The 26,480-nt window shown below is 37.2% G+C and overlaps 1 protein-coding gene across 18 annotated transcripts in view; it reads left to right on the top strand.

The window, feature by feature from the left end:
• The window catches only part of SUN1 (Sad1 and UNC84 domain containing 1), a 30,716-nt gene extending 4,703 nt beyond the window's left edge, over positions 1–26,013 (top strand). For 5 of the 18 annotated variants that reach the window (XM_035339759.1, XM_035339761.1, XM_035339758.1 and 2 more), the window contains exons 2-23: positions 2,527–2,623; positions 8,360–8,554; positions 8,856–9,046; positions 10,173–10,197; positions 10,287–10,492; positions 12,117–12,239; positions 13,237–13,320; positions 13,612–13,722; positions 15,110–15,208; positions 15,871–15,964; positions 16,054–16,112; positions 17,233–17,378; positions 17,523–17,747; positions 18,257–18,343; positions 18,701–18,744; positions 19,736–19,868; positions 20,759–21,013; positions 21,409–21,493; positions 22,062–22,177; positions 22,846–23,013; positions 23,743–23,835; positions 24,249–26,013. In XM_035339759.1, the coding sequence (XP_035195650.1) occupies positions 2,547–2,623; positions 8,360–8,554; positions 8,856–9,046; positions 10,173–10,197; positions 10,287–10,492; positions 12,117–12,239; positions 13,237–13,320; positions 13,612–13,722; positions 15,110–15,208; positions 15,871–15,964; positions 16,054–16,112; positions 17,233–17,378; positions 17,523–17,747; positions 18,257–18,343; positions 18,701–18,744; positions 19,736–19,868; positions 20,759–21,013; positions 21,409–21,493; positions 22,062–22,177; positions 22,846–23,013; positions 23,743–23,835; positions 24,249–24,362 (2,730 nt within the window). In that variant the 5' untranslated portion in view covers positions 2,527–2,546 and the 3' untranslated portion in view covers positions 24,363–26,013. Of the gene's footprint in view, positions 1–2,526; positions 2,624–8,359; positions 8,555–8,855; positions 9,047–10,172; positions 10,200–10,286; positions 10,493–12,116; positions 12,240–13,236; positions 13,321–13,611; positions 13,723–15,109; positions 15,209–15,870; positions 15,965–16,053; positions 16,113–17,232; positions 17,379–17,522; positions 17,748–18,256; positions 18,344–18,700; positions 18,745–19,735; positions 19,869–20,758; positions 21,014–21,408; positions 21,494–22,061; positions 22,178–22,845; positions 23,014–23,742; positions 23,836–24,248 lie in introns of all 18 variants that reach the window. The other 13 variants (XM_035339762.1, XM_035339763.1, XM_035339768.1 and 10 more) reach the window with 13 other exon arrangements.
• The last annotated feature ends 467 nt before the right edge of the window (positions 26,014–26,480 follow it).

The following is a 26,480-nucleotide window of genomic DNA, read 5'->3' as shown; positions in this document are numbered from 1 at the left end:
TTATTTTCAAGTTCTGTTTAAATCAGGGCAGTTTTGTTACTTTGAAAAATTGAGTAAATGATTTTTCCTTTTATTCTGAATTAATTTTAGAGTATCAGACCAACAGTGAGCCAAAGTCCCTAAGTTTTCTAAGAGTGATTTCTAGCTGTGGGATGTTTAGATGGTGAACTCCTTGTCCCTACTTGGTGCTATGAAAGCCAACTCTTAATAGACCAAGGCATTAATGCATACAAGCCTTTTCAGTTAGCAATACCATTGTCAAGTATGCATTTTACGTAGCTTAATGGTATGTTTCAAACTTCATCAAATAAAATAACGGCAATTCTAGCATTTGATTTCTTCAGAAATCAAGTAAAGAGGGAACTGTTGGGGAAGGCAAAAAGAACGGGAAAAACAACTGAGCCAGCATGTTATTTTTTGGTCTGCCTTTGCCTTGCCCACATGAGTAGCAGACCCAGGGAGGGCTGGTAGCTATGGAAAGCTAGGCTATGCGAGCAAGTTCCCTATGTGGGAAAATATTGCTGGATGTCAGGAGCATGACATCAGTTGTTGAATTGCCAGTTTAGACTGGACTTATGGATGGCACAATGTCAACATCCCTCAACTTGAAATTTACTGTATTCATTACTGGGGGGCTCGTTGCTCTCTGGTCTCAGTTTTCTAAGCTCTAAAATGAGCTCTGTTTGTTGAACTATGGCAGCGGCTGCTGTTTATTCCAGCAGTATGTGCTGCTTATTCTAGCAAAGAATTAGACTGCTTTGCTAATGCTTCTGCACTACTGAGTCAAACTTCCTCTAAGCAAGAACAAATGTGATGCACAAGCCAGTGAAAGCATTATGGCTCTGGGACAAGTGAAGCAAATTTAGAGAAAGATGACTTAATGGAAATGCCTTTTTTTCTAATCTTCAAAAACTAGTGTGTAAAGAGCAGACGCCAGAGATCTTATTTCTCATTAACACCACAAATCCATGGGAGGTGCTAGCATTCAGAAACCTAGTGTTTAGGCCTGTAACTTTTGATGTAAAAACAAGAGGGGAACACCTGTCAGTAGCAGTGGAAATATCCCCCTACCCTATTGACAGAATTGTAGGATGGGTTGGGTTGGAAGAGACCTCAAAGATCACCTACTTCTAATGCCCTGCCATGGGCAGGGACACCTCCCACCAGACCAGGCTGCTCAAAGCCCCATCCAACCCGGCCTTACCATCCAACCTGATACCAGGATTTGGGGGCTGCAGGTGGAGTGGCAAAGAGCGGTGTTTTAGTGTTATGTGCAGAGATTTCCTTTTGAACTGACATTAGCTGTACCTGTGACTCTTTTTGTCCTTATTTCTTATGTGTAGGCCACTATACAAATGAAAACTCAGTTCAGCATAGTAAACAACCCCAAAATGAGATAGTTGTTGATGTTTTGATTACAATGTAGCTAGGGATATTTTCATTTTAGTTTAGGCATGTCAATACAGTTGTGTGGAATATCTCTTACTGCTGCTGAAACAGGAGCCATATCTAATCTGAAAATAGATAGGATTCCACTTTGCTAACCATGCGATTCCAGAATAGCCTGGTCCCTACTTGTTAACCATGAGTAACCTACAATCAAAGACTATTTTCTAGAAAAGCAAAACATCTTTCTTGTAACTGAGTAGAGACAGTATTAAGCTTTTTTGCAGATATTTTAAAAGTCAAAGTTTATATAGCACTACAAATAGTCATGCAAGTTTCTTGATACATCATTTTTTCCCTTCCTAAATTTAATATATTTTCGAAGACCTTGTGAAGAGTTTTTACAAGTTTTTGGGTTTGTTTTTGTTCAGTGTGTGTGTTTTCTTTAAGTGGTTGGCACTCTGGAAAATTCTAGCCACGTGAGTCATTTTGCAGTTGGCTCTTCAGTTAGGGCGTGTTAGTATTTCTATGACAGGAGTAAGTTAATTGAGAATAAATAAAATTTAATATGAAACACAGGGAACCTTGCTGCTTACTGGATGGTGTTCAAAGGTTATAGAATAAAATGATTTGAATATATGTAAAAACTTTCTCAAGTTTCATGTATTACACTTTGTTAGTGCACAAAACAGCCCGTGCATTGCTAAATGGGCTTTTGAAGCAAAACTCATAATGAAGAGACAGCAAGGCAAGATGTTAAAATCTACATTTTTAACTTTTGGGGCTGGCAGCATCACTTAGTTCATAGAGAATTGGTGTAGTTCAGTGGTGATAAAGACTTGGCTGACGCTACAGTAATGTTCCAGGGAACTCGGAAATTGCCAAAAATAGAGTATCAAAAAAAAAAAAAAAAAAAAACAACACCCAACTGCAGTCAGAAGTACACTGAGCTTCATGCTGTAATGATAAGGGCTATCTAGCACTAGCAGCAATACTGCTGAAATACTGAGAGCTCCATATTTTTGGTAACAGCTTTTATTATTTCAATACTTCATAACACAGGCTGAACAATGCAAGGGCTCTTACATTGGCTTTACATAGTTTTAAGTCATTGCATTGCTTTATTTTCACCTTTTACAGTATGATTTGAAACAGTCAACATGGATTTTTCACGACTTCACATGTATACTCCTCCCCAATGTGTGCCAGAGAACACTGGCTATACATATGCACTCAGGTGAGAACTCTTTTCTTCTTGTAGAGAAACTGTCTGTTCTCTGACTGTTGTTAATTCTGGAGAGTATAGCTTTCACGGTAAGTAGACAGCCTCTTTAAAGAAGCATGCCTTAACACATCTGTTTTGAAAATAACTGGTGTCCCAAGTGGAGGAAAGGATACATGCTGAACTAATGGCACAATGACTGATGTGACTCAGTGTTTATTAGTTGCTATGAATAAACTGGTCTCCACCTAGTTACGATTTCTGTTCGCTCTCTAAATATCGCTAAATTCTTAGATGTTTCTGTTTGTATTGCAAGTTGTGTGTGTTTGCTTTTGTGACTTAGTGTTATTTTCCACTCTAAAATACTGATTAATATGTCCTTATTGCAGCTAGTGTGGAATTTGGCTGGAAGTTGTGTATTGATCACTCTTTAAAATCAGAATCGCTTGTTGTGCAAATACAAAAATCTGTATTCTAATGAGCTTGGTTTTTCCCTGTGTCTTTATTAAACTGACCATTAGACACTTCAGTTTTCAGAAAACTCTGTAGTGTGTTTACTATTTTCAGTATTATGCTATTCAAAATAGATGCAATACCCATTTGAGTTTTTTGAATACCAATAGAGGAGATTGTCTGCTGATTAAATCCATCTAGTTTTTCCTGTTGAATTAATAGAGGCATTTTGAAGCAAGTATGCATGAATGGGTCTGAGTTACTGGTCTGGCTATTTTAGGATTTTAAAAAAATCATTAAGATTCTTCTTCTATTCTGTGCTTGTAAATCATTATTATGTATTTAATGTGTGTTAATCTAGTATTTAGCTTTCAGAATACTTGACTACTTGCCAATAAGCCAGGAATTGGCAAAATTGTATAATTTAATACTATTGCTTTTGTATACTCTAAAACTGTGTAGCTTTTTCATCTGGGGGAGTGTCATTTCCTTAACTATAGACTGTCAGAAGCTCTTGCAAAATGGAATGTGTTTATGTTGTACCAATTAAAACAAATTGCATCTCTTCTTGAAGCTCAAAAACAATTGGTTAAATGTTGATTAAATACAAGTGTGCTTGCTAATTTCAAGAAAGGGCTTGCTGGACAATAGAAGATGACTTTGATTCCTTCAGTTGTGTAGATGGTGATTTGATGTCTGTGTGAGCATATCTTTCTTAAACTGAGCTGTGCAATTGTCATCTAATTTGATTTCTTTTCCTGTGTTGTTACATTTGTCTGAAACAATACTATGTTCAACACTACAATCTTCTCCACAGGAACTAACCTTTCTTGCAGAGGAGAGAATTAGAAGATCTTAGTACTAACTTCAGTTATCAATATTTTTTTAAATTATTTACGCTTTAATACTCTTCTGAAAACTATTAGGAATGTGAACTTCAGTGGCATGCTTGTTCTAACCCCATGTTAATTTCATTCTGACCTAGGTTTGTCTCCTCACTTACTATTTTGTCAGCTATGAGTTTGCTTCCCACTGAAGCGGACAGGAATACCATACGAGCAAGATTAGCCTGCCAGGAAGGGAGGATGCAGAATGATAAGTCCTATTGGGAATTTGAAGTATAGTTCATTCTAACTTTAGTAGCTTTTGTGTGGAAAGTGAAGTATGTAGAAAGTGTTTGACTTCCTATGTAAACAAAGATTATTACATTGCAAAGCTGATATATTGTGAAGAATCATTGATAGAAGGAGAGGGTTACACTTACCAGAGCTTTTTGGCATCCTATTTTGCTGTGTTAAAACAGAGCTTGCTAAGCTGAAATTTAAAAATGGCCTTAATGGAGGCAGGTATAGTTGAACTAGGTAAAAATTTTCTCATTGCAACTATTGTATAGGAACAAAGGATTAGACAGCACTCTAACATTTTCTCTTGGAAAATTTATATGAAACCCAAAATCCTAAAATAATGGGGGAAAACTGCTTGGTGCAATGCCTGCTTTCAAGGTGTTAAGAGTAAACTGCAGTCTGCATGCTGAATCAGCAGAAAGCCACGTATTACTCATGTAATTTTTTCAGCGTTGTGTCAATTAATATTGGAATAACCTGAAGAAAGGGTGAGTTAGGGGAGTTGCTAATCAGAAGTGTTTTCATGGCGAAGTTCATTCCTTCCATCCTTGCCTGTGTTTGCTTTCTTATATCCTGATAAGGCTTGTTCTGACGTTGACAATTCCATCTTTACGAAATCTGTTTGTGAGCTTTTTTTAAAAAAATTTGCTGGTGTGTATAGCATTGGAAAAAAGTTTAATGAATCCAGATGCCATAAAGCTATTAATAGAGTTGGTTATAAACTATTAATAGAATTTCTATTAATACTCAGAGGGATCGCTGTGTATTCATAGCTGTTTGTAGTGCCTCTGCTTTGTGCTTGTACTCTTTCAGTCCATATCAGAAAAAACATTAAACTGATACAGCTAAATAACCTTTTATCCTCCTCAAAATGCGAGTTAGACTTGCGAATCGCTCGTCAACATGTAATTTACGCCCCCTCTTGAGGCTGATCTCTCCTCTTGAGATCTTTTGAAACAACATCTTCTGAGATGTTTTTGTCAATTCAGGTACCTCTACACTTCTTTTTCTTCTGAGCCTGAATTAAAATGATAAAATTTCGGTTTAATTTTGTCCTAAAGCATTAAATCAGGATTCATCTTTCAGTAAAGTAGTTAGGTAAGTGACTTTTTTTTTGTGTATTCTGGGACTAGAGTAGCGCCCTTGGTCAGTTGCTGTAAGTAATGCCTTGAAGATGTTCAAGGCCAGGTTGGACAGCACCCTGACCTAGCGGGTGGCATCCTTGCCACGGCACAGGGTGGAGCTGGGTGGTCTTTAAGGCTGCTTCAAACCCAAGCCATTCTGTGAGTCTGTGAGGCCTTGGTCAGAAGGCATATAAACAGTCGTATACTGTTTGTATGCCTGTGTCTGTGTTTTATGGTGTCTGTTTACACCTAAGTGAACTATAACATTTTTCTACTGTGATCTTAACAAATCAAGAGCATTAATGCCCACTTTGTTCCGAGGAATACTCACAACATACATGATGCTGTCCTCTAGACGTGTATGTGTGCTAAAAATGGCAGATGTCATTCTCATGCAACTTGTAAAGGTACAACTTGAGAATAACCCCACTGAATTCTAGGGCATTCTTACTCTGCAGATCTCTTGTGAAGGAGGTATCAAGGTAACAGCTAAGAAGCTGGAAATAGATGTAAGACTGGATAAGTCAGCAGGTCTGCCCGCAGCTGAGGGAGCTGCTTGTCAGGGGAAGGAACCCATCTGCACTGTCTCCTAGGTAACCTAGCAGAGTAGGCTAACTGCATCCTGCCTTTAATGTTTTTTGGCTAGCTGTACATACTAGGTAGGAGCCATCCATGTACAGGTTCACTTATGTCTCCTGAAAGAAAGGACTGTTTTTTGTTTGCTGTAATGCCTTTGGTGGAAGGAAAAAATCTGCTTCCCAAAACGTGGAGAGTGCGATGGCAAGATAGATGTCTAGATACTGTCCTGCCTTTGGAGACTTTATTTCAGTATGAAAAGAATTATTTCCCCGCATAAGCAAGAGAAGCTTTTTTTTTTTTTTAAGTTTAGAGGAAAAGGTACAGTGACTTTATATGTTTATTTTTTTAGGTAGTAGAGCCCAACTCCAGGCTGTGTATTGAACCCAAATTGATACAAATGCTCACTGACATACCTAATAGCAGCAAGTGTTCGCAAACAGAAACAAATTGAGGTTGCTTACAGCTGTCAGCTTGTCCTGTGTACTTTGTGTTCTTGTGAATTGAGTGTCTGTAAGAAGCATTGGGCAAAGATGAGGCAAAGCAAATGATAGTGGCAAGTGTAAATAGCAAAACTGAGTTCTGAAACAACTGTTTAGGGAGGCATTCAACAGTAAACTATTGAGGCTAGTCCTTTTAGAATGAACAACAGGAAGGGCCATATTTAATCTGTATTCTCTCTTCACATCTCTCACAATGCAAGCTGCCTAAATGTACCATGTTTGAAAACACTATAAATGACATTCTTCTGTGCCTATCCAGATGAAAACTAAGTCTGTTCTCACATGAGGACACTCCTGTCTGTTTCCTTTTCCCCTCACCCCAAATGTCAGGAAGGATTAATCAGCATAATGTATATAGTAAAGTATGCCAGATTGATCTTAAGCCATGCTTAAGGCTCCTGCCTTGCCCAAGGTTGCACTGTGCATGGCAGCATTAGCAAGCAGATCAGTACAATCAGGCAGGTAGTGCCAGACACCTGCTGTAATATCTGCCTACCTCTGGGCAATAGAAGAAGCTATTCCAGACAAACCCTAGTCTGGTTCTGTGGGCTGAATGTCCTCTGCTGCTGGAGCACCGAACTCAGCACATTGCAGGAAAGCAACTAGTTTCTTTAAGGCAAAAGAAATTCAGTTCACGTGCTCTAACTCAGTTGCGTGTTACGTGCTTTACTTCACATTGTGGAGCAATCAAGAAACTTGCTTCACAAGCACCCCCTCATCAGAATTAAGTCACTGCTGTAAGTGTAGGTAGGAGGACTTATGATGTTAATTTAGCTGTATGCCAGAGTAATGCACTACTTACCATACAATTACTTTGTAATGTTCTGTGATTTTTACTGACTCCTAAGATAATTGTTTGCATCAGAAAGGTTGGTTTTGCAAAAATTTGTTTTACAGCAGCTGTTTGTATGCCTTCTTAAAACGGGAAAGCATCCATTTCAAATTCTCATTGCACAGAATATTTGCTCAGCTCTAACTTGTTTGTTCGTTCTAGGGATTTTGGTGAGAAGGCTGCTTCAGTACTTTATACGTTTCTCAGTTTTGTTTTTTTTTTTCCCCTCAAAAAAGAAAACCCAACCCCAGGAGTATTAACTTCTGTTACAGCTCTACATATTTCTGTGGCCCAACAGGGGACAGACTCCGTTGGTACACTGACCTAGAGCGTTTCAAGTTTAGACACTTTGGTTCACAGGGCTGAGTGGTTTTAGGAGCTGGCCTGCTGCATGCTGCCCTATGATGACAAGCTCTGCTCAATTACATAACTGAATGTTTCCATTCGTTGTGAGTGCAAGTTTAGCTCAAGGCTAAACCTCTCTTAATAAATGCGTGTCTTACTGATTCTTCTGCTTAATCTGTTTATATTTGCCTTGTGTTGCTGCTTTGTCTTTGTTGCGAGTTTTCAGGAGGATTCTGAGAGAATTAAGTGTAAAGGTGTGTATAGTGTTCCTGGGATATTGGTGTGAAGCTTGTCTGTGTGTAAATTTGCCTTTTGTGTGATGAAACATGAAACAAAACTTAAACAAAAAAAAAACACCTGAAAATGAAACTTTACCTTGTGTACCTAGAGTGTACCATGATTTTTAACTTGCTGCTAGGCATGATAAAGAAACTTTGTCATAAATGGCTTCGTCTCCTCAATTGGTCTCAAAAGTTCTGTGTGTCTGGGGCTGCACTATGAATGTTTCCTCTGGGTCAACTGCAAATGTGCTTTCCGTGGTAGTTGTTTCTTTCTAATTGTGATTTGCTTTCCATTGTTAAACGCGGAATAGGAATTGCTTGGGAAACCTTGAATACCTACATATTCCTGAACTGTTTGAGTAACACAGCATATCTTGTGGGGTTTGCTCCACAACCAGGGATAAACTATTTTTAATGGAAACTTAATCTAGCTTGAATGGCATGTGTTTTTTTTTTTTCTAGAAGAATTTTCTTTTCAACCCTGGTAACTTTGCTGTTCTTATTTTGTTTTAGTTCAAGTTATTCTTCAGATGCTTTGGATTTTGAAATTGAACACAAAATAGATCCAGTATTTGATTCACCAAGAATGTCACGGCGTAGTTTACGGTTAGCTGCGGCAGGATTTAATAAAACAGATGATGCCCGAAGTGATACCCTTCATGACAGCTCTTACTCTGGAAACGTGACTTTCAGAGAACAGTCTTCTAAGTAAGCATTTTTATAATCACAATTTATTGGAGTCTTGAGACTTGCTGTTTGAACATGATAGTACAAAAATAGTTTACCTGTTTTATTCATTGTTCTCAATGTTTACTATCGTAGTTTTGAAAATGTTATTCATTATGTGGTTTATAATGAAGTCTTTGCAGAACTGTAGATGCTTTAAAGTGAGAATTTTCTCTGAAGCCTGATTTGTCTAGTCGTATCTGTATTGAAAAAGCTTGACTTTATTAAAAACAAACTTGTATCTTTAGTGCTATGTCTCTTTTATCTTTGCTTTGTTCTCTAGGGTGGTAAGGCAGCGCAAAAGTACAAATAAACAATCCGGCAGTGTGAGAGACACACCAAGGAAAACCCTATTCAGCTCTCCCATGTATAGCCAAAGCAGTTTCAATAGCCATACCACTGATACATCCATGGTGTCCACAGTATTGGATGAATCTTCGATTCGAGAGCAGACAGCAGTTGATCATTTCTGGGGTATGTAATGATTGCTATTGGTCATATCAAACTGTGAAGACCACATGGTTTGGTGTGTATAAACATATGTCCATGTCTTCCCCACCTGTTTTTCCACCCTGCCCCCAAACACCTTCACCTACTTTGACTTGTGCTGTAGGTGTCTGCTTGCTAAGATTTCTGGAGTGCAAATTTCCTTCAGGCAACTTGGTTTTGCTGGCTTAGTCAACATCGGGACATGCTGCACGGTGTAGCTGATATATAAACCAAAAGTACACAATCATGTGACACAACACCATAAATGGTATAGATTTATAGATATGAACTCTAAATTCTATTTTTTGTCTCTATCATTTCAAAATGTGCATAGAATAAACACATAACTTGATGAAGTTTCTCTTGAAAAAACAAAGGACAAGGATTTTCTTCTTTGTTATAGGCAGTAGTATGTTTGAACTTAAAATACCTTAATCTGAAAGCTTTAACCTAGCAGTACTTCAGGATTTCCCAAGAGATTTCTTGTGTGTGTCATTGGTTGGTTTGTTTTAGCAAGTATGTACAGCTATGCTTTTCTGGAGTCTTTTTTCACTGAAGAGGAAGATATGGGAGTTAACTATATAAAGTATTGTGCAGGAGATCAGTGGCTAATGGTATCTCCCAGTTCAGATTACTTTGTTTTTAGTCAGTATGCTTGTGACCTCTTGAGAGTATTAATGTGAAGAATTGTTTCGAACTTAGTAGAATGCATGCTAAAACTTAGATTACTTGTCTCTTGAAACAGAATCGTAAAACATGGTAGTACCAAAGTGTAATTTAATTTCTAAGCAACAAAAACAGCATAAGCTTGTAACTAGCTGATTTGAAGTCAAATGGGAGTTAAGGGAAAATGTAGTTGTCATTCATGTTTTGCTGCTTTTGTGATAGAATGCTTTTTATTAACTGTTGCCCTACTATATTAATAATAGGCTTTGCTCATGTGATAAACTTAAAAAAGTTAAATACCAATCGTTTAAGAAAAGAAAGAAAATTAATGTAAAGAAAATTAATCTTAGTCCTAATTTGAGTTCATGTCAGATATCATAGTTGATCATGGGGCTTCCTTATATTTGGGAATGAACTCTTTTCTTTTTTTTTTTCTTCTTTGAAGGTCTTGATGACGATGGCGAACCTAAAGGTAACTACACTTCCTTTTGCTTTTCCGTGCATTCTATTTAATGGTAACTAGTGAAGTCAGTAATTTTTGCACTGAATTTTCTACTCTTGGTTTGCTAGGTAGTGATACTATGCTAACACAGGGAAATGGAGATATAGCAACAGCAGAAACACAGACCACAATGATAAATGGCTACACTTGCAGTGATTGCAGCATGCTTTCTGAACGGAAGGAGGCTCTTACAGCAAAATCAGCTTCTTATGTGCCATCTTCCAGAATTTACTCTAGGGACAGGAGCCAGAAACATACATCTAGTAAGTAACTTTCTCATGTGTTTTGTTTACATAGCAGAATGTTATATGGCTTAATTGATGCATTTTCCATGTAGTGCTATTTAAGTATTCTTCCTCCCCTGTTATATTAACCAATAATTAAATTCTAGAGATTGGATTGTATGAAATACTTCTGTTTCTATATCAGTTGAAACTCATGGTATCTTAATCAGTTACATGTCCAAACTGATATGAAACACAATGTGCTGTTGTAACCAGCATTGATATTTAAGTGTCTCTTGATCTATCAGCCCACATGTGTCTGTCAATGGATTTTCAAATGGAAACTTTTTCTGATACGGTCCAATTATTTTTTTAAGTGATTTGAACTTTCAAGACTGAGCAGAATTGTTACTTAGCAGTGTTTCTGTTACCCCAGAAAACTTGGAGATACCTGTCTACTTCTGTATAGGTTTTCTACTTAACCTTCTAGCCTACTAGAGCGGTTTTTAAGAGCTGAACCTCAACCACTCAAAATTGAACTCCAGAGGGGATTAAAGTCTATTTGGAAAGAGTCTTTAGTGACTATATTCTTGAAACTTGAAAACATGTGAATCTGCTGGGGGAAAAAAAAGACTTTTTTGCCTTTCCAAGGCAATTTCCATTCTCTGGCTAGTGGATAGTTGGCATCAATGTCTTGGCTGTGTCTCTGTATCTGTTGCATAGCATCCTGAGTTTCTTGAGTGTTGGAAGTCCTCACTGATCACTAATGTGTTGTTTCTTCAAAGGCCTTGAATTAGAAAGGAACATCTTTAGGGATTCTGTAAATGTGTTATTCTTGAATAATTCATGTTTTCAGTAGCAGTAAACCTGTTTTGGAGTGTAAGGTATAACTTCAAACACTTTGAGACAAGTATTTCTTTTTGGAAGTTGTATAGCCCAGGTAGGAATTCTGTTGTCTTGGCAAAATAGTTTTTGAAACTGTATGAGAGTTTTTGTGTTCCAGAGTTTGTATTCACAGAGGATAATCTTAGAAGTGAATGCATCTTTATATACTCTTTTGAACTCTAATCTAGCAATTGAGGTTGAGTTGGGGATGGGACAGCACAGACTCATGGCAGGTTTTTGGAATGTGGCTGTGATACTAGGAAAGCAGTGCTATAGAGGACTGATTTTTGTTCCTGCTGCTCTAAGGAGAAATCTCCTCAGCATTTGAGGCAGACCTCTACGGTAATGTTATTCCCTTAGTGTAAATGCAAGAAGGTAAAAAATCCTATCCCTTGTAAATCCAAATTGTTTGGAGTTGTGACTCTCAAAATCACAATCGACAGCTCAAATCGCTGAGAAATCCTTAGTTCTGTAAGCAAGGAATTCATCGCTATTCACTGGAGTTCTTAATTCTCACTAAGGAAAAGTACTTGCACTGAAGCCATTGTCTTGAAGGCGTTTTCTTCAGGATGTATAGTTCTTGCAAAAACATCCACCTGTAATACCAAATGCATCTAGACTCTTCGGACTATGCTTTCTTGAGTGTCATGCTCCTGGCTAAGGCTTTTGATGCTTCATCATCACTTCTCTGCAAGTTAATGGTCATCAGCGAATAGAGATACATCTTTATGTAGGTGAATAGGTGAATAATTTGTATTCGCACTTCTTTTTTTAATAGGGGGCACCTATTTCTTCATGAGTAAGATTCTGCGATTGGTCAAACATACTGCAACATCTTTTGCATCCCTGTTAGTGCAACTATTTCAAATGGTTTTGCTGAAGCTGAGTTATGAATTTAAAGGTACTTTTTCAGTTGTCTTCCTTGGTCTCCACAGAAAACCAGTGTGTCTTTCTTTTGTGTTTTTTCTTACTGACTTCATGTATGGCACTGTGGTGTTCTTTTTTTATAGTCTTGGCTGGCTCCTGTCTTTCTATCTTATTATTTTTTTAATTCTCTCACTTGTGCTGCCCTTTTCATACTTTCACCCTGTTTTGGAAGTATCAGGATCCAGGTATGTGAGAGACATCTGTGTTACAGTTAAGATTCCCATGTTGATTTTTACTAGAAGATGGTAGAAGCTTAAGTTGTTTTTCAAAACTGTTTTGTGTGATAGTGTGGAATCTTAACTTTTCAATGGCTGCCAAGGTTTGGGCTACTTCTTTGAATCTTTCAGGCCATTTTGCACTTAAAGCTTGGTTAGATCAGTCTTGTAAAACTGAAACTCCAGTCATTGCTCTGTGTTACTATAATGCACATCTTGTTTTCCTTGAAAAAGTTCAATTCTTCTTTGCTTTTCCTTCTGTAACATATGCTCTATGAGTGAAGTTAAATCACTCTAGATAGAAGGTAACTGATTTTTATGTGTGTATAAAACTTTTGTGTTTTCCTGGCCTCTCTGCCTCAGTGCTCTATAGCTTCTCTCAGTGCTCTCTTCTCAGTCGCTTAAGATTTCTGATAAAAACACAAAGATGTGGCTCACTTGACTGATGGAATAGAGACTCAGGATTTGATGAATTGTTACTTAGTATTTGTTTTTTAATTTAACTTTGCTATCTGAAAAGAAGCAGAAAGATTTTCTTTTTTTTTTTTTTTTTTTTGAACCAAAAAGCCCCTTCTTATTTAAGGAAGAAGAAATAGGATTGCAAAGGGTATACTTCTTCCATGGTCATTTTTCAGGTTTCCTGTGGGTAACATGGCTTTTAATAGTGAACCAAGCAAGTTTAGTTAAAATCTAGATATTTGAAGGGCTTTGAGCTTGAGAATTGCATTCCATTTATCCTTTCTGGATATATTGCAGCTCACTCAGATTACTGTGGAGGCATGAATGTAAAGGAGTTTTACAGAGAGGATAGCCATCTTGATGTGAATGAGGAATCAATATGTAAGTATAACACTTTGTTACCTTTAGCCTTGGGCTGTATACTAGGGTGTTGCTCTAATGAAGCTATGGAAGCTACACAGTAAATGCTTGTCTTCTAGCTTAGGTGTAGAGGGGAGAAAAGTGATTACCTGGTATACTGTAGCCCAGACAAGTTTTAGTATGTTGGAGTTTGCTTAATTGTTCTTGGCTTGGTAACCGATGTTGTGAAGTAGACTTGTTCAAATTATCCTGTAACAATCTTGATTTGATCCTGGTTTTGTCCCATTAATCATCTGTTACCACAACCAACAGGTGATGACTGTAAGGGGAAGAAACAGCTTGAAACATACACCACAGAGCACATGCAGTCTTCAAGGGCTAAAAGGCTAGCAAGGACCATTTCGCACACGTTTTCTTATGCAGGTTGACTTGGACATTTTTTTTTTTGCTTTTATTTTGCATCACAATGTCTCAATGTTAATCATTCATACTCTTCTGTATTTTTTTTTAATCTTCATCTATCAATGTAGACTAAAATGTAAAGTGTCTAGGAAATTAATTTGCTTAACATCTTTCAACATCTTTCCTTTCTGACTTCTTGTGCTGATACTGGATTTTGTACAAGCTTGGTAGATGGCTTACCTATTTAAAAACAAGCTGTGGTGACAGCATATATCTTGTGTATTAGAAAGAAAAGTCAAACTTTTAATTTATTGCACTTTGGGGAAGTCTGTACTCTTGATAGGTTAGAAAGCTGCTGTTAAATAAAAGCAATACGTGAGGTATCGGTATGCAGATAATTTAAATAAAGGGTTTTTAACATTTTATTTTTGTTCTAGTGATAGTCAATTTTTACAGGAATCTTATATAGTGATAGACTCTTCCCTGTGAGATGAACGTTCCCTAGCTTGAATGGCAGAGGCATCAAGAATCTGTTGAGTGCTCTTTATTCAGCAAAGGAAAGTGATTTGATACCCTTCATTCACCTAAATGCTTTGCAAAATATTGGGTTGGTATATCTATAATCCCTCAGATTAACCCAGACGTACCTGCTAATCTAAAAATGTAGGATTACTTTCTAAATGTCTTTTATGTAATTTGTTCTATGGAATAAACAGTCCTAGTCCTGGATACAGTAACTGTTGGCTTCAGTGGGATTGAAGTTACAGCATTTTGTTGTAACCTGCTGCTTTTGGCTTTTGTTTTAAGAGACTCAAAACTGATACTCTGAAGATACTTGAGCATTCAATTCAATGAAAATTAATTGCTTGTAACTTTCATTAGGGAATTTTTTCCTGTTTATCAGCATATCGGGGATGACATTGACTCTTTCACTAGGTTTTTAAATTTTGTTTCCTTTTTTAACATGAACCTAGATAACAAACTCGATAAATAATTAAGAACAAATACGACACTTTTAAAGTGATGTGCTTAAAACATATTTTACTGTATTACTTTTTTGGTATTATCCGTTATATTTGGCATGTTTATTTGATAATGCCATGATACAAAATGTAAACTTTCTTCTTTTGTGTAGAAATAGTATTCTAACTACATAGAGGTTGTTGATCATTATCTCTTGCTATACCTGAGGATTCTGTTTCTAAACTGTCTTGGTTTTACTTGGATTCATATTTGAGTGATTTACTTGTCTTTTAAATACTGAAAAGACAAGTCTGTAGATTACTGGAAAGTATGTTTTAAGATAGTGCAGAACAAGTAATGATCAGGGTAACTGAGTTTATTCTAGTGCATGTGCTGCAAGAGAACCTTAAGCTTATTACCATATAGTTAATTTGTTATAATCTAGGTTACTTTATGCTTCACGTGTTGCGAACAGTGGGAGCAACTGGATGGCTTGTTTCTCAGAAGGTGTTGTCTCTACTTTGGCTGGCCATTCTTTCTCCAGGTTACTATCCTAATTTGTGTGTATGTCTGTACGTTGCCTGTTTGTACTTGGCAAAGTAGGAATCTGCAGTAGGTGACTTACACTAATTCTGCTGTGCTTATGCTGTAGCTTTTATATCTTGAAATGCACATGCTACTGTGCTTTATTGACCAAAATGTGCTTAATGAGAGAGTATGCTTCTGTTCGCAGGCATAATGGGAGACTAACCAGACTGTTTGAGGGACTGAGTATGTGAATAACTCAAATAAGGGGTGTCAAGAAAAATGGGGTGTGTTTTGGTTTGGTAGTCACTTCTGATCATGGTGTTCCTCTTAGCAAAAACTCGTTCTGCTAATCTGTGCGTTTCTTGAAACATACTGAGGTCCTCAGCCTGTGATAACTTGGACTCAAACTTTACTGTTTAATTTCTGGCAAGATAGCATTGTTAAAACAAGAGAGTGTTTCTTCTTTTTGCATGGCTATTGCTTTTGTTGAGTACCTGATTTTATAATGTTGCCATGCTTGTGATATAAACCTAGATGTTAATCTGCGTGCGTTGTCTGTGCTCGTGCCTTTCTCTGCTCTGCAAAGTACTCTTGGCCACAGTTGCATGTCCCTTTGTTAGGTTTCCTTGAACATGTGCTGCAATAACTATATTTCATGTCACTGCTTTTGTCTTCTAGGGAGGGCAGCTTCTGGCATGTTCAGGTTGCTTAGAACTGGCTGGTATCAACTTGTTAATTTGCTGTCTTTGCTCAAGGTGTTTCTTCTTAGAAGGTATGTATTCTTTCCAAATAACTTCTTGTGAGCAAATTCTTTACGCAGATATTACATAATAAATGCATTGTTTCTTTCCTCTCCTTTAGATGCCTTCAAAATATTTTTAAGCTATTACTGTTTGTCATCCCGCTGCTGTTTCTATTAGGTACGTGAATTGTTTAGTTATCATACTGATTGCTTCCTACTGCTGTACCAAAATAATTACTTTTAGTTGAACTTTAGGCTTAAGGAGAAGATGCAGAAGTAAAAAAGACCAAGTTTGTCTGTGAAGTGTTTGTCAATGCTTTCAAAGTAGCTGATGAGTCCGTGGGCTCTTTTCCGATGAAAGGAATAACTTTGGTTTAATTTCATAGAGCTCTTCAGACAAAGTATAAATGCGCGGAAGACTTTTTTCCTTACTTCACTTTATAGGGACAGCATTGAGCTCATAAAGAGTAGGCTATGTACTGATTGCTTTTGATTGCTGTCAATCTCCGTAAAACTGTGTTTAAGTTATTTTAACAGTGCACACTAAATCGTTCTTTTTCTTTAGACCATACCTTAACTGCTTGAAATACTGCTACTTTAGACAGGTTAGCTGGCAATGTTCCAAGCTGGTTGTCTTCTTTGAAATAGGTGTTGAGATATTTTTGAAAAGCAATTTCATGTTTTTGCATACCCTAAAAAGCTTATATACACTTCAGGGAGAAGATAAAACTTCTTAGATACTTAGAGTGGGGAATTTTAGGGAGAGTAAGAAAGGAAGAAGATAGCATTTCCTACACAGGGTATTTCTTCTCACTAAGATATTGCAGAAATAAATATAATCTTTGTCAAACGCTGTTTCCATGGAAGCCTAAGTTTCTTCCAACTTCTGTTAGATATTATGCAATGCGGTATGAAGTAAAGAGTGTGTAAGGAAAAATATCTTGCCTGAAGTGAATAGGGTGTAAGGGAAAATATTTTGCCATAAGATAAAAAGCAATATTTATACCTGCCTTCAATGAGTATGGCCTGTCCTACTCACTAAATGGGATCTATGTTCCAGGGAAGTAGTAATACAAAATTAATGATATATCAGGATATATAAGCAGAAGTTACCTGCTTCATAGCTGTGTAAGTGGTACTGATCAAAGATCCCTAATGCTCTTGAGTGCTTGACTTAATGTTTTTTAAAGTTGGCTCATGTAGCTAACTCCTATTCAGGCTAGAGTAGCGTCTACTGTGTGTTAAAATGTAAGGTAGTTTGAACACCCTTTTCGCTTTTGCTTCTGCTCACTATATAGGTATATGGTTCTGGGGGTTTGATGGCTTCGTTTCATTATTGCCTTTGTTGAACTGGACAAGAATTGATAAAGCACAGAGGATAGATGACTCTATTTATGTTCCTGAGCCCCAGCCTGGTTCTTCTCATACTGTACAGCCTCCAAAGGTAAGGGAGAACAGTCTAGGCAAGTACTTTAGTCTCTTAAGACCTTTTAACTCCCCTGTCCTCAGTATTTTGCAATAACTGCTTGACACCCAAGAGTAATGAAAATAACTTTTATATATTAAAAAAAAAATCTTTACACCTTAGGATACCATAAGTATCTTTGATTCCGGTCGTATAAGTGAGCTGGAAAAGCAAATGGCCTTCGTGTCTGATAGATGCCATCACCACGATGAAGAATATAGCAAAGTGATGCTTCTGCTCCATAATCTTCAAGATCAGGTTGCCCAGATGGGTGACAGAAGTGAAATATTGAAGCTAATAGAAAATGTAATTGGTCAACATCTTAAAGAGATGAAACTGGAGGAAAAGGTAAAAATAAGTCAGTTAATGACACTCTCTGAGACTGATAAAAGTACTATTTTATTCATGTGGTTTATTAGTGATCTGTCTTTACGATTCTCTTTTTGGTATGAATTAACTGTTAGACAGGAAGTATCAGGAAGTGCTCAGTAGTATTCTTCTGTTACTGCGACAGTGAATTAATTCTGGATAGATGGTCTAAAGTAGAATCTTATATTGCTGAGAAGCAGCTGGATTTACCTGTTTTCATACAGAAAGAAGACACTAGGAAAGACTAGTGATGAAGAAGGGATTTTATGGTAAACTTCCCTGTATATAACTCCTACTACTGTGGAATCAAATCTCTTTATTTTCTATTCCAGACTTACTAATTTATTATGCTACCTGCAGGATAAGTCACTTAAGCATTCTTGAAAAACTTTGATCACAGAACAAAAGAAACATTACGCTTTTTATAAAATGTCAGTTATGCTATTTGTACTCTGAAAGTACACACCCTTTCCTTCCTTGTTTTTAAGACTGACTTCCTGGCTTTACATCGAGAACATGAGCTGCGCATCGTGATGCTGGAAGATCTTCTTAAAAAACTGTCTGCTGAATCTGAGGTATTGAAAGTTAGCTTTGATAAGTAGCTATAGTGGTAACTGATAAAATAGAATAAAAGTTTTAAGTTGTGCGTTGGCTATCCCAAAATCCAGTTTGCTTCATTTCAGCTTCTGACACTTGTTTAAGTCTCAAAACTTGTGTTCTTTCTCTTCCTTCTCCATTCCTGGAGGTATTTTCAGTTCAGAGGTTCAAAATTACTCTGCCAGGGAGGTTGATGCTATTTGGAATAAAATAATACAGAGGCACAAATATAATTTAGGAACCTGTATAGATATTGCTAGAAAGTGTCACTTCTTCATTTGATGTGTTTATTCCCTTTCTGTATGTTAAACCTAATGCTTTTTGTATTTTTGTAGGACATTCAGAAGGAGCTTGACATAGCCAAAGCAAAAACAGTAAGGTATAAGCAATTCTTAAATATTTTTTTCTAGTCCTAAAGCTAACTGGTGGCAATAGACGTTCTTTGAAATACAATGAAAATTTTCATTGTGTCAGTTAACTGACCTTAAGAGTCTGTCAGCAAGCACAAACTTCAGTTTGTAGTGCTGAACACCAGCACGAGGCCCACTTCTGATGTGAGTGGTCTGCAGCTACATGTTTTACTAGAGAAATCTGCTTGTGTAGCAGAGTAGAATGACAGACTTATGTATTTATGAAAGCATGAGAATTTTTCCTCAAGTTGCTTAGTGAAGAATACAGTAGATGATTTTGATACACCTTATATTTAATATTTTTGAATCTCACGAATTCTAACCTTCTTTTGTGTTTTTGGCTTGTCATCTATACTCACTACGAATGTACTGTGTGTAATACTAAGAAAAAAAAAACCTGCAGAGCTTCATTAAGTAGTTTCCCCATTGGGAAGAGAAAAACACTTGGTGAATTCTAATTTAAATTAGATGTAAATAGCTTCTAAATGCTGACTAATACTGTTTTTCCAATATCACATACTGAACACTGATCTGTAGTGGTCATGTAACCTGGTACTTACAGATGCAACCAAAATCAGAATAACTTTGTAGGCAGGCAAGTGTTAACTAAGGTAACCTGAAATTTAATCAGTGGCAAACTCAGGCAAATAAAGCTCAACTGGTCTGTCCAACTTTAAGCTGCCAGAAATCTATGTCTGAGTTACTAACTTGTCAACATGATGATGTTCTGAAAGTCATCACTTCCGGATTTGTTCACAACTTTGAAATGTTTTACTTTGAATATATTCATTTGAAGTATGCCTTAGCACCTTCAAGGAGCTGTAAGTTCACAATGTCCGTTTCTGAATAACTGAACTAGGAAAGCATTTTGTGGTATATGAATACATTCTCATGCCTGTGGAGTTTGATGGAATTATTGAAACTATTCTTTCCTAATTATTGACTCATTGTTTTTATCAGAGAGGATGAACATAATCAACTTTTATCCAGAGTTAAAAAGCTAGAACTAGAGTTGTCTCAGGTGAAATCGGAGCTGTTAACTGGGGAAAGTGCGAAGACGAGTTGTGAGAAAATAGATGTCATTCATGAAAAAGTAAGTTCTGTCACCATTCTCCTAAAACTTAGTAATACTAGATTTCATTCACAAACTTATTTGAAAGGCACTGCAAAAGTAACGTGGGAATAGTATTCATTTTAAAAGACAGTAATATTTTAGGTAGTGGTATTGTGACATTTTTTTCCATTATTTGGTGGCATCTTACCAGATGAGTTTGTGGTTTGTTTTCCACAATGGCACTTTTATTTGCATTTGAGATGATGCAATAGCAGTTGTGTGTATCGTACTTTGCTGCTACAGCTGGTATATCCTGCTACCTCATGCAAATAAAAGCAAGTTAGGTTTGTGATCTGAGACTTATTTAAAAATAAAAAAAAATCATACTCTATTTTTTGATGCCTTCTGTAAGGTTCAGTTTGAATGTAGACAAAATATAGGTCTATATTCGGGATTATCTACTTTGACTAAAATACCATCTTTGAGTGTCATCACAAGATAGTCTACCTATGTGTATAAATCAAAGTATGCCATAAGCAAGTGATTTAGTGATGTGCTTAACTAGGCCTAACAGGTACACTGCTGCTCCCCTTAGAGTTGCCACGATCCCTTCTTTGAATGTTGCAGTCAACATATTTTTATTCTGAAACAGACCCCCTAACGTAAACTGCTAGATTGGAGGGCTTTGTTACCTGTGCCCTGTTCACCAAACCAGTTAAACATCCATTTTTTCCATGTCTTCTGCATACCTACCTCATCTGTTATTCTATTGTAAGTCAGTTTTAGTTAAAAAGACATGAAATCTAGATGTATCGGTACTACTGGAAATATATATTGATTTTTCACATGTGCCTGTTATATACAGATGGTATTACTAAATGGTTTATAAAGACTAATCAGTTCTCTTAATTGTTAATGGCTTCTACTAGGTAGATGCCCAGGTTAAAGAATCTGTCAAGATGATGTTTTTTGGTGATCAACACAAGGACTTCTCCGAATCACTTCTCCAATGGCTTACATCCAATTTTGTGACCAAAAGTGATCTGCAGACTTTGCTGCAGGATCTAGAGTTGCAGATCCTCAAGAATATTACTGAACATATGTCAGTTACAAACCAAAGAATAACATCTGAAGTAGTAACAAGTGTTGTGAACAATGCAGGGATCTCTGGAATCACAGAAGCGGTGAGTGAAATTAAGTGATGAGTTCCTATAAATTGTCCTTTATAGGCATTTTGTGGAGCATGACTGTCAAAATAAATGGTAGTGATTTTAAGAGATGCCTGAAAGATAAAAATTTCCAAAGTACAAAAAGAAAAAGCTTAATGATTTGGGAAAGTGGGGGAGGAATGCAAATTCTGAAGAAAACATCAGTCAAGATGCAGTATGAATTTGTTTTAAGCCAGATAACCAAGCATTTAAAAATAGCTTCTATGTTGACAGAGGCTTTCAAAGACTTGTGATGAATGCAACATCTCAAACTTAGGTTTGCAGCTTCACAGATGTGTGGATATGTATATCAATTCTTCTATCATTTGATAGTAAAAAAAATTTCTTTTCCATTCTGTGTCCATCTGTAGCAAGCACAGATTATTGTAAACAATGCACTGAAACTCTACTCTCAAGACAAGACTGGTATGGTGGATTTTGCCTTAGAATCTGGAGGTAAATAGTAGAAGAAATAGCATAAATTACATGAGTAGTAAAAATAGTGTTTGCTAAAAATCTTCACAAAAATCTAAAAAAAAAAATCTTAAAATGAGGGCTAAAGGTTAGAGCATCCTTGTGCATCACCGAATGGTCAGACTACTGCAGTCTGTGCATATTCTTCACAGGGTTATATACCAGCCACCTACTTTATCACAGTTGAAAACAGGTGACTCCCTGTGTATGCATGAACTGGGATAGAGTAACTTCTAGATGTTTGTAACTGGATAATTGAGAACCATGGATCTATACATGTGAGATGTACACATCACTAAACTCACTATGGAAAATGCATGCTCTTTCAGCCCTCTAAAACTAAAAACCTTTCACATTTTCTTTAACATTGTGTTTGATAGAAGCACTGCATTGGAAAATTATTAGACCAACAATACCTTTAATAGTTGGGATTTTTTTGAGGGAAAAAATGGTATATTCGTTAAGCTACATACGAATCTCTGCCTTTACAAAATAAGTCTTTACGAAGGAATAAAGAATTATTTCTGCTAACTTGATTTTCTTTTTTGAGGTGGCAGCATTCTGAGTACTCGCTGCTCTGAAACCTATGAGACCAAAACAGCATTAATTAGCCTCTTTGGAATTCCTTTATGGTACTTCTCTCAGTCTCCCAGAGTGGTGATTCAGGTAATTAAAGGCCAAGTAAACAAATTCAGCGACATTATCTTGCATTGAGTGGTCTGAATTGTTTTTTGGATGCTGGATGTTTGTCTGTAATATACTGGGGTCAGTGGGAGACAGGGATGTTTTGAACTTATTTCTGGGAGTGGGATTCTTCTTGAAGTTCGATGCCATTGCCTAAGTCCTGCTTTAGCAAAACTAAGATTCTCATAGCAGGCTTGAGTGGTGTATTGTAATTCTGTGAAGTGTAAGCACTGGAAGCATTCCTGTATTAAAAAAAAAAAAAGTAATCTCAAGCTGGCTCTTTGGGACATTGGTGGTGGTACAAGAGGGTATGCTGTCTTCCTGAAGAGTGCAACTAAAATTGTGCAGTCTATATCTTCCATTTTCTGTAGCATGAAATTACGTAGTCCTGCTAACACAATGAAGTGTCATCTGATGTTGTTTGTCCTTCATAGGCAGGATTGGATATGTAATTAGAATAGAAGTTGTGAATTTGACTTTAATTTCTACCAAATAGCAAGTGGCAGGACATAATCTGTCTTTTTAAGACTATTCCTAATGATTCAGAATTCATTACAAAAAATAATAACAAAAAATTCTTGTGGTTGTTTTTATCTTGTTCTGTTCTCTCCCCACCCTCCTGCCTCCTTGCCCTGAAATCTGTTGTCTAGCCGGACATGTATCCAGGCAACTGCTGGGCTTTCAAGGGATCAGAAGGGTATCTTGTAGTTAGACTTTCCATGAAGATCTATCCAACTGCCTTTACCATGGAACACATACCAAAAACACTTTCACCATCAGGAAATATCACCAGTGCTCCTAGGAACTTTTCAGTATATGTAAGTCTCCCTAAACTTAAGTGATGTTTGTAAATGTAAAGAATATTTATGATGTATGTATTGAAAAATAAACAGCTTGAGAGAGAACAGCTAAGAAGAGAAACTGATGTTTGTCATTGCTTTTAGAATTGTTTATATTCTTGATGAGCTTTGAGACCTACAAATAAGTGCTAAAACTGATTTGGGGAGTTATGTTTTGTCTTTCTTGAGTAGCAAGTTTCTTTAGGGGGAGATAATGATTTTAATGATGTATATAGTTCTTTCATACACCTTCATCTGTCCTCCCCTCCCCAGTTTTAGCTCTTCACTTTATTTTTGATGCATCTTAAATCGTTTTCTTAATATATTCTTCTTAGGCTATACAACTGCAGTGATAAGAGTCACCTGCAAACATCTGATTCTTGACTTCTGTCTTGTGATGTTCTCTCACTCTTGTTTGTCCTGTACAGTTTTTTATTTTACACTATTTTACACTGCAATAGTGGTTCTGCTCTAGAAATTAAGGGGGTTGAATGTGAAAACTTGAAAACATAGCACGGGTATTTGCAGCGTAGGAAACTCCAACATGCAGCCATGCCTGAACCAGCATTAGGTTGCACAGGAAACACTGTTCCTGGTTTGATAGAATTCTGGGTGCTGCTTGTTGATACTCAGTAATGTAGATACGCTTTTAGCTTTTGCTTCCTTTAAATTTGAAATTAAGATGAAAATTTTGTTTTATTGTTATAGGGTTTAGATGATGAATATCAAGAAGAAGGTGTACTTCTAGGACAGTACGTCTATGATCAAGAAGGAGAGCCACTGCAGATGTTTCCAGTGATGGTGAGTCTGGGTGTTGGGACTTAAATTGTCAGATAAGATAGTACCCAATGACCAATGAAGAAAAGGGCCCAGTTCTGTTGTGCACTCTAAAAACAGAGGTAGAAAGTATCTGCCTGTCTACATCAATCTGTGATCTGAGTAGATGAGAAGGGAAGAAATGTTTGTGCCATCTGGACACAAATGGTGTGAAGATGATAAACTTACAAAGAGATAAACTTACTTCACACTTCTGACTACATTAATAAACAAGTAGTTGCAAGTCAAGGAAAGTTGTTTTTTTTAAAGTGGTATAAAGTTCCCAAGGCATAATATAATAGTTAATAAAAGTTTGTAGTTGCAGGAAGCAGCTTCAGTTGTACTTGTTCGTCCTAGAAACCTAACTCTTTTGTGTTGTTTGCTTTTTCCCTCTCTAGGAGAAAAGTAACAATGTATTCCAAATAGTGGAACTGAGAATTCTCTCTAACTGGGGACATCCTGAATATACGTGTCTTTATCGGTTCAGAGTGCATGGGAAACCTGCCGAATAATCTACACTACAGCTTGGGTTGCTTTATTGTACATTTTGTTCTCAATCTGTATATACCGGAAAGCCTAGAACACTGGAATCTTTAAAGGACGAGGATGCAAGATATATACTACGGAATTACCAATCCTCTGATAAAGGCAGAAGACTGTCAGCAGAACTGTATAAATAAAATTTATTTGCTCTCATGCTCAGCTTGTAATAGCCAGTTAGCTTCATATTTTTGTGTCCATGCTGAGAGAAATAATGCATGCAAACTACTCTGGTTCTTAAAGCGCAGTTAGCAAACAGGTGATACACCTATTTTATTACAAATGAATGTATAGGGTTTTTAAAAAGAATAAAAACCACACTTTTCTGCAACTAGGATCTTTTTTTTTTTTTTAATTCAGGACTCAACTGCATATTTCTTAGCTTGGCACCATAAGACAAATAACGTAGTACACTTTGAACACCGACTGCAGCTAAAGGTGTCCTTCAGTTGACCTTTTTTGTCCTTCTGGGGGATCCAAAAGGGCTTATTCAGTAAATGTTGACTACATAACAGATACTGCTATCAGGGAAAGTTAACACAACCAAAACTACTTTAAACACCAGCGACTGAGACTGCTTTACTGCAACCTGTGGCCATGAATTGTTCTAAAAGTCAGGGATAACTTCGTAAAGTTATTTTAAGGGTTTTTACCATGGCGACTTGATTAGTTTAACTGCTGTATACTGTTTACTAAGCAATTTAGGAGGCTTATCAGCTCTCGTATGAGCAGTACATCCATCAAGGCTGATTTGGAACTAACCCTAGAGAAGGAAAATCTTAGTTTGTCAAAAGATCTTTGTAACAATTCCTTAATCTGGTTTATTTTATAGTCAGTAAATGTTGTGCTGTGGTAACGGTGGACGTGGAAAATACAGCTGAAGTAGAGCTCGTTATTTTAACATGTACAAGACAGAGTTATGCTCAGTGCTGCTCAGTACTGCTGTATGGCAATCTATGGGATATATGGACATTCTTGAGATCCTCCCCTGAAACTGAAGAAGATGAAGTGGTGTCTCAGTCTCATGACGTTTCTGTGTAGAATGTGTTGAGACTTCTTTAGGGCCGGCCTCCTTTGGGATTGCTACTTTTGAAGATCCTTTTCAGAAAATACTCCTAAAATGCACTTGTGTGCAGAATTTTTATCTTGCTATTACAATGCATTTTATAGTTACCTGTGAACTGTTAACACACTGAACTGCTGACTGGTTTTCTGAATAGAGCTATGTATGTTGCACAACAGTCCTCGAATGTTCAAAGTCTCTGCCTGAAGAACTTTTTTTCACTTGAGCTAGAGACAGAACCTATGGCCTATGCAGAGGAGTTAGATTACACGTGTACAGGTGTTTTCATATTCTATGTTACATATTTAAAATTAGAATTATCCTGTATAAATTGAAATTAGGTAGCTAGGGTGGGAATATTTTGAATAACACTAACTTATTTTTTAAAAAAAGCAAGATAGGACTTTGTGCAATGTATTTTTGTAAATGCTTTTCAAATCGTCTGTTACTTTGCTGCCTCCAAAACTGACAAGATGCTATTGAAATGTTTAAATAAAGAGTTTTAATTTTTGAAAGTGCATGTAATATTTGAAATAATAAATAAAGATTCTTTTTCTGTATGTTCCATGACCCGTTTAAGTAGCTAATGTGAACAGATGAGACTGAGCCTTGCCATGAGCCTGAGAGACTTTTTGCGCTTGGCTGTGAGGGGTAGTGGGATACCCTGATGGCTTTAGTTTTGTAATTACAAGAACTGTGTACCTGTAGTCAGGCACCATGGACACGGTAGAATGAATGTGTAGTTAACCACTACAGCATTCCTGGCCGACAAGACTGGAGTGGGGAGGTTCTGGCAGCTGAATAAAACTCTAAAAATGCCCAAAAAGCAGGCATTTGAGGGCAGCCTGTCCCGCGGTACCTCACTTTCCCTATGCCCCCTGCCTTTCCTGCCCCAGTCCCTCTCCACCCCTTGCCCTTCCCCTCCCCTGGGAGCCCAGAGCCAGCCCCTCCCTGCCCCGCCCTCTGGCGCCGCTCCGCGCAGCCGCGCCTTTTGACCATCGCCGGCCGCCGTCGCAGTGGGCGGAAG

Source organism: Oxyura jamaicensis, chromosome 14 (assembly GCF_011077185.1).
Source record: "Oxyura jamaicensis isolate SHBP4307 breed ruddy duck chromosome 14, BPBGC_Ojam_1.0, whole genome shotgun sequence".
In the NCBI taxonomy this organism is placed as follows: Eukaryota; Metazoa; Chordata; class Aves; order Anseriformes; family Anatidae; genus Oxyura; species Oxyura jamaicensis.
The sequence above is the reverse complement of the archived record's forward strand: the minus strand, read 5'-3'. Positions and strand labels throughout refer to the sequence as shown.